This window comes from Mastomys coucha, unplaced genomic scaffold (genome assembly GCF_008632895.1).
Source record: "Mastomys coucha isolate ucsf_1 unplaced genomic scaffold, UCSF_Mcou_1 pScaffold15, whole genome shotgun sequence".
In the NCBI taxonomy this organism is placed as follows: Eukaryota; Metazoa; Chordata; class Mammalia; order Rodentia; family Muridae; genus Mastomys; species Mastomys coucha.
In genome coordinates this window covers 18,888,322-18,895,324 of record NW_022196897.1, presented here as the reverse complement: position 1 = coordinate 18,895,324, position 7,003 = coordinate 18,888,322, and the positions used below count along the sequence as shown (strand labels likewise).

General features: G+C 51.1%; 1 protein-coding gene across 10 annotated transcripts in view; it reads right to left on the bottom strand.

The window, feature by feature from the left end:
- Positions 1–3,517: 3,517 nt before the first annotated feature.
- The window catches only part of Usp20 (ubiquitin specific peptidase 20), a 33,474-nt gene continuing 29,988 nt past the window's right edge, over positions 3,518–7,003 (bottom strand). For 6 of the 10 annotated variants that reach the window (XM_031369727.1, XM_031369720.1, XM_031369719.1 and 3 more), the window contains 2 exons: positions 6,297–6,368; positions 3,518–5,833 (listed from right to left, as the gene is read on the bottom strand). In XM_031369727.1, the coding sequence (XP_031225587.1) occupies positions 5,673–5,833; positions 6,297–6,368 (233 nt within the window). In that variant the 3' untranslated portion in view covers positions 3,518–5,672. The remainder of the gene's footprint in view (positions 5,834–6,296; positions 6,369–7,003) is intronic. The other 4 variants (XM_031369725.1, XM_031369726.1, XM_031369724.1 and 1 more) reach the window with 1 other exon arrangement.

Below are 7,003 nucleotides of genomic sequence, written 5' to 3'. Positions count from 1 at the left end.
GAGAGAGAGAGAGAGAGAGAGAGAGAGAGAGAGTGCTAATTCTAAGCCTTGAGGGCATGGCACTGTTGGGAAGGCCCTGGCTGCTGTCAGGTCCTGGACTCGCCTGTGACTCTGGAGGTGGAATTAAAACCAAACAAAGTGCTTTCAGTAGAGAGCACTGTTACCCATGTAATTAAATGTTAGTCCTTTCAATGTTAAATAAAGTATAACTTCTAGTGTACATGGTTCTCTGTTGTATGAAGAAATAACACTGGGCTGGGGCTTAGTGGGTAAAAAGTTGAGCACATCAAGTGGGTGCCTGAACCCTCAACACTAAAGGGGGATGGGCACAAAAGCAGGAAAATCCCAGCCATCCACTGGTGGCTCAAAAATTCAGAGACACAGGCCTTTAATCCCAGCTCCCAGGAGGCAGAAGCAGGTGGAGTTCTGTAAGTTCAAGGCTAGCTGGGACACCCAAGGTTACACAGTAGGACCTGCCTCAAACAACTTAAGATAGTGACAGAAATGATATTGATCTGGTCTTCTATACATGTAAGTTGATGAACTCATCCATAAAAAAGTACACTTGTGCATGTGCACACGCGCACACACACACACTCTCAGGGAGGGAGGGACTCCAGTCACAGACGTTCCCAGGGCTGATTGCTGACTTCTGGCCTTCTCTATCACTGTGTAAACTCGAGGAGTCATTGTACTCGGGCTAGGGACCACCTTATCTATAAATGTCACTTCCAAGTCTTATCACAGTGACACATTGTGTCCAAGAATGGCAGGCGCATGGGGGGAGGAGTGCTGATGGGGGATGGCTCCTTGGCAGTCAGGATTTCCTTTCCTGCTTCTCCAGCTGGTTGGCCTCTGCCCTCAGGAATGCTGATGTGTGTAGGAGTTTAAGCAGCGGGAGGACATGGTCACCGTCCACTTATAACTAGGCTAGATCTATAAGCAAAGTCAGCACCCTTTGGCTCTAAAAGACCACATGCAGGCCTGGAGTGTTGGCACACACCCTCAATTTCAGCATTCAGAAGGCAGAGACAGGAGGATCTCTGTGAGTTCCAAGCTAGCATGATTACATGGCGAGTTTGAGGCCAGCTAGGACTACATAGTAAGACCTTGTTTTAAAATGGGTGGGTGGCATATGCCTGGTACTGTCTTGCCTGTTGGAGAGCAAGGTCCTACAGCTGGCTTTGAGAGCCTGTACTACTCAGGAGGTAGACAGGAGGGCCAGGACCAGTTCAAGACTGCTCTGGGCTAGTAAATAAATCACCATTCTCCACAGGGACAATGTATTGGAGGGCACCAGGTGATGGTTGCTAGCAAAAGATTAATTTTGGAAAGCCATTTCCAGAATGTTCTTTGAAGACTTGGTTGTTCTTTCAGAAAGGACTCTGTATCTGAACCAGGTGTCTCCTTGGCTCTGACTCTGACAAAGCAGGTGACATGGCTCCAAACCAGGAGGTGGGCTGTAGTTCCTATTCTGGTACTGGGGTTGCAGATAAGTTCTTAATTCACAAGATCAGAACAGCCACATGCTCTTGGGCTGGGTTTCTCCAGTATTCTGGAAATACCAACTGGCCCAGGTACCCTCAGCACCCAGCTTCTCCTGGCCACACCCAGGCCCCAGGTGCCTTGTTGAGGGAATGTCGACCCCTAGTGGAAGAAAGCAGAACTGGAGTAGCATCCCTAACCAGTGACTATGGAGGAAGCCTAAGAGGCTGAGGATTTGGGGTAAGGGGAATCCCTCATCTCCTCTTGCCCCCTCCAATATCAGAGCCTCATGTTTGTTTACAGGTTTGTGAGACCCACAGGGCAGACCCCTAGTCACACTTTTTAAAAAAGATTTATTTATGTATATGAGTACACACTGTAGTTGTACAGGTAGTTGTGAGCCTTCATCTGGTTGTTGGGAATTGACTTTTAGGACCTCTGCTCACTCCAGTAAACCCTGCTCACTCTGGTAGACCCTGCTTTCGTTCCAGTAGACTCCACTCGCTCAGTCCCTGCTCACTCCAGCCCAAAGATTTATTTATTATTATAAGTATACTGTAGCTGTCGTCAGACACACCAGAAGAGGGCGTCAGATCTTGTTACAGGTGGTTGTGAGCCACCATGTGGTTGCTGGGATTTGAACTCAGGACCTTCGGAAGAGCAGTCGGTGCTCTTATCTGCTGAGCCATCTCACCAGCCCCCTCTTAGTCACACTCTTAACTGCTGCTGCTGGGCAATAGAATTGCTCAGGGGATGGAGGCAGCAGAGTAGAAGTCTTGTGGCTGTGCCTGGCGACCTAGACTATCCCTGGTTCTATCCCTGGTGATGACCAACACTCCCAAAATCAGTGAATCAAAAGAAAGGACAAATTGCTGCTATCAAACATGAGCACTATGTGTCCTGAGAAAGTAGGTTGTGGCTGGGCAGTGAATATGGCAGCTGGGCATGGTGGGGTGTAGCTGTAACCCCAGCTTTCAGGAGTTCCAGGACAGCCTGAGCAACATAGCAGAACCCTGTTTCAGCAAACAATTAAAAGGTAAACTAAGCTTGGAGGGGTAGATGTCTTCTGACTCTGCACATCACTCGAAAAGAATCCTCACTTGCTCAGTTGCTGCAGTCCTTCCCTCTGTGTCTGAGCATGCGAAGGCAGCCAGCAAGCACCCAGTACAGCACCCAGTACCCCCACTGTGTCGCCAGTCACATCAGGTACCCATCAGTCACCGACTGAAACATACCTGTCTCTGTCTAGTTGGGTTTTTAGTGACATCAACTAGGGACAAACTGCCTTTGTCCTTAGAAACAGGCAGGTAGGAAGGATATTTCCAGTCTTGCAGTGTCCTACTGGACAGTGTTCCAGAAAAGGATAGCACCAAACAGTCTGTGTAGCCTCTAATGGTCCAGGTGAGCCCTGCTGAGTGCTCCAGAACCTACACACACACACACACACACACACACACACACACACACACACACACACAAACACACACACACACACACGCACGCACACACGCACACACGCACGCATACACACAGCTTTCCACCTGAGGACCACAGTGGTCCTGGCATACTCACTTCAAGGTTAGCTGCTCTTTTCTCAGGCTCCCTGCAGGTCAGTACTAGTGCATCTATACCTATTCCCCTGCCCCATCAAGCAAGGTCCTGAAGAGAGAGGAAACTTGATGCTAAAATTCTGATTTCTGGGTCAAAATTAGGTAGTGGAAGGCTCAGGATGGTTGTCTTTGCCCTGGATCTAAAGCAGTACATGGGCGGAAAGTACGTGCTTGCTGATGCAGCCCTGCAAATTGTCTGGGCAGAACCGCAGACAATTAGGACCTGCATGGGTCCCCAAGTGCCAGCCACCTGCTCTGCAGGAATAGTCACCCACTTCCACAGAGAAGCACCGTCCTGGCTCTTCCTCAAAGAATCTGCCCTAGGGTTAGAAACTGGCCCCACCTCCCCAGCCCCCAGGAATTTCCTCTGTTGCTCAGCTTGGGTAAATAATGGCTAGATATAGGTTCACCAGAGCCTCTTAAGAGCTGGGTATTTATTTCAAGAAAATCTACAGATGTATGTTGAGGCAAATTGGGATCTATTTCTAGCTTGCTTATCTTCCCACAGTTGCCAAGCCCCAGAAATAACTCCAGACAGAATTTCACCTTAGGAAGCCACCCACATGTAGTAACTTGTAACGTGTAAACAGAGGCAGGGCGTGGGGGCTCATGTAGTCCAGACTGGCCTCTCATCAGGTGGCCAAGGATGACCCGTCTCATCCTGCAGCTTCTATTTCAAGCTGGTTCCACCAGTCCTGGATGAAGTGGTGGGGATTGAACCCAGGATTCCATGCATATCCGATAGATACTCTAGTAACTGAGATACATTCCCAGCCCTACGGATGGTTTTTTTTGTTTGTTTAACGGAGTTTATTTTGAGATGAAGTCCTATAGCCCAGGCTAACCTCCAACTTACTATGTAGCTGAGGAAGATCTGGAACTCTTGACCCTCCTCCCTCTGCCTTCCAAATGCTGGGCTAGAGATGTATACATTATTACTTCTGGCTTTGGGAAGGTTTTAACTTTGGTTTCTATTCTGCACTCCTAAACCCTTCAATATGATGGGACATCAATGGCCACAGTCAACTCTCCCACACAGGACTGATTAAACTTGGGACCCACAACATGCCAGACCACTGAGCTACAGCCCAAGTCCCTAACTCAATGCTTTTAAAGTAATACATACTCTAATTCTTCTCCCCCAGAAAGCAAATATAGATGGGACTGGAGTTGGGAAGCCAACATGTGGGACATGCTGGCCACTATCGCATCCCTGCTGGACCCCCTGTGGGGTTGGTGGGTTATAGGTGTTTCAAGTGATCCAGCTCCTCCCAGATGTTTCCACTGGGCCTCTGGCTGTGTTTATCACCACTGAAGGCAGACACCACAGTGTCACAGTACAGGCTAGGGGCAGGAGAGGAACAAGTATTTATTGTGACATTCTGAACACAAACCAGACTGTGTCACAGTAGTGCAATGAGCTAAGGGCTCTACAATAGAGACTTCAAATATAGCAGCCAACAGGGCAGGTCCCAGCAGCAGCTGGCTATGGATCCACATTCCAACCACCGCAGTGGGACACTAAACACCCAGGCCTTTGGGGTTGAGCTGCTGGTGCCCACTTCTGAAGAGACTGGTGGCCACTGGAGTCCTCTTGGGTCCCAGGATCCCCCCTCACTACCCCAGACTTAGCCTTGAACACCCTGCCCTGGAAGTTCTTCTATTAGGCTTCTCCAGGACCTCAGACACAGAACAGTCTCTCTAGGCTCCGCAGGTCCCAGTGCCTCTGCAGTAGCCTGGCAGGACATTCTAGACAACATGCCTGTGAGTGGCCACAGGTCACATCTCCTCAGAGTTGGCTCTAGACGCCAAGGCCGGGGGGGTGTGCAGGGAACCAGGCTCACTCTAGACTGCAAAGAGGGCTGAACAAGCATCAAACAGTGGGCCAGTGCATGAGGTATCTGTTTTCCCTCTTCCTAGGGGTATAGGAGTCTCTTCACAGGGCAAATGACAGTCAATCTGCCAGTGGTCTCAGCAGGACAAGGTGGCAGGTCCTCTACCCTCTACAGCAAAGCTTGCCCTTTCTCTGTCCCCACCACAAGAGTAGTCAACAGAACACACACAGGCAGCCAGGGCCTCCATCATTACATAGGGGCTGCTGGCCTACACAAAGAGCCCCACATCCATTCCGCCCCTGTGCATGGACATCAACCTCTCTGAGTCCCCAAGGTGTTGGGCCAAGTATACAGCAGATAATACCCAAAAAGTGGCAGCCGCTCCTGGCCCCCCATCCCAGGGGTCAGCATTAGCTAAGGGGCAGCATGGGGCCCCTGGGACAAAAGCTGAGCCCAAGTTAGCAAGAGGGCAAATTGGGGACACAGCGATGACAGTCAAAGTCCTCAGAAGTCCGAGTGGATATATTTCCCAGCACAGCATCTCTCAAGGCGGACCAGCCGCTCTCAGCCTCAGTACCAGGCACACAGCAGCTCAGCTGCAGGGCACAGACACACCCTCTGGGGAATGTCGAATACCAGCCTTCAGGGACAGTGGGCACTCAGCAGGACACAGCCTTTAGAGGGATGCAGGGCTGTCTGGAGGAGGAGTAGGGCCAGCCACAGCAACTCAGGGTGGCCCAAGTCACAGAGCCCGGGTCTCAGCCTCAATCTTCTGCTCTCCATGCAAGCTTTCTGGGTCTGGGAGCTGGGCTACACTCTGCCGGATAGCAATCTCAGGGCCACCCCCATACAGACTGTTCAGATAGGTCCAGGTCTCCTCAGAAATCTGCCCATAGTCAGCCCCTGTAGAATAGGAGAGGCACACTTACACAGAGTCCACACTGTATACCAGTTCTCAGGGGAAACACCTGCCAGGTAGGGAACCCTAGGGATGAGAATGGGGATGGTGCCCCAGAGGGGATGGAGAGTAAACACAGGCCCTCCCAAAAGTTGCTGCAGAGAGAAATGTCATGCCTGTAAGAGCCCAGGAGGACATGTCTTGGGCTGTTGACTCTTGTTTCCCAGAGCCAGAGGACTAAGGATCAACTAGGCTAGCAGGGGATACAAGAGGCAGGGTATTGTGCAGGGCCTGGAGGACCTGCACAGAGGCCAAGGACCTGAAATCCCCCTACATGGCCTCTGGGCTGGACTTGGATAAGACTTTGAAACAGATAGCAAAGCTTCCTGGAAGGACAGGAACTCTCATGGTAACATGGTGGTCTGAAGGTAAAAGAGTGGCTGGGCTAGTGGGTCCTGGGAGACTCACCCTGCTTTAGCTGGATATGGCCACTGCCTTTGACCTGTGCAATCCTGCTGTTGTCGATGGGCCCGGGAGGCTCTGGAATAGACAGCGCAGTGTTATAGGCCTTCATATAGTACTAGTCTTCATTAAGGCTTATTACTCAGGGCCCACAGAGGCCAGCCTGGCCTCAGGTCAGAGCCATGGCTAACAGAGGACACTTGGTGCACCAAAGCCTTCCTCTTGATTCTAACACAACCTCTCAGGATGCTGGACCCAAAAAAAGGGGACACGCAGGGGACATGCATTTGTTTTAGACTAGTGTTTTGGTGACGGGCCTCAGTGGGAGCTGCCATGAGCTGAGCGCCCTTTCCTGGTCCACCACCTCATCTAACCCTCAGCAGCTATGGGAAATGAGAACTTTTTACACGGGACAGAGGTGTGGGCAGCTGGAGATGCTACCCAGCTCAGAGCTGATGGAAGGCAAGGCCAGCAGCCAGGCCACGGACAGAAGCCCAGACCTATGTTCCCAACCACAGTGGCGCTGACTGCTTCAGCCAGCAGGGAACAGTGTTCTGGGGAACAATGACCCAACACTCTCCAGTCCCAGCTGTTCATCCTCTAAGGAGGCGGCAAATGCCTATCACATGACACTCCTGGGCTCTGCCAACCTGCCAGGCCCCCAAGAGCCTGGCTATGAGGGTGGCCCAGTTCCAGGTCTGCTACTCTTTTTT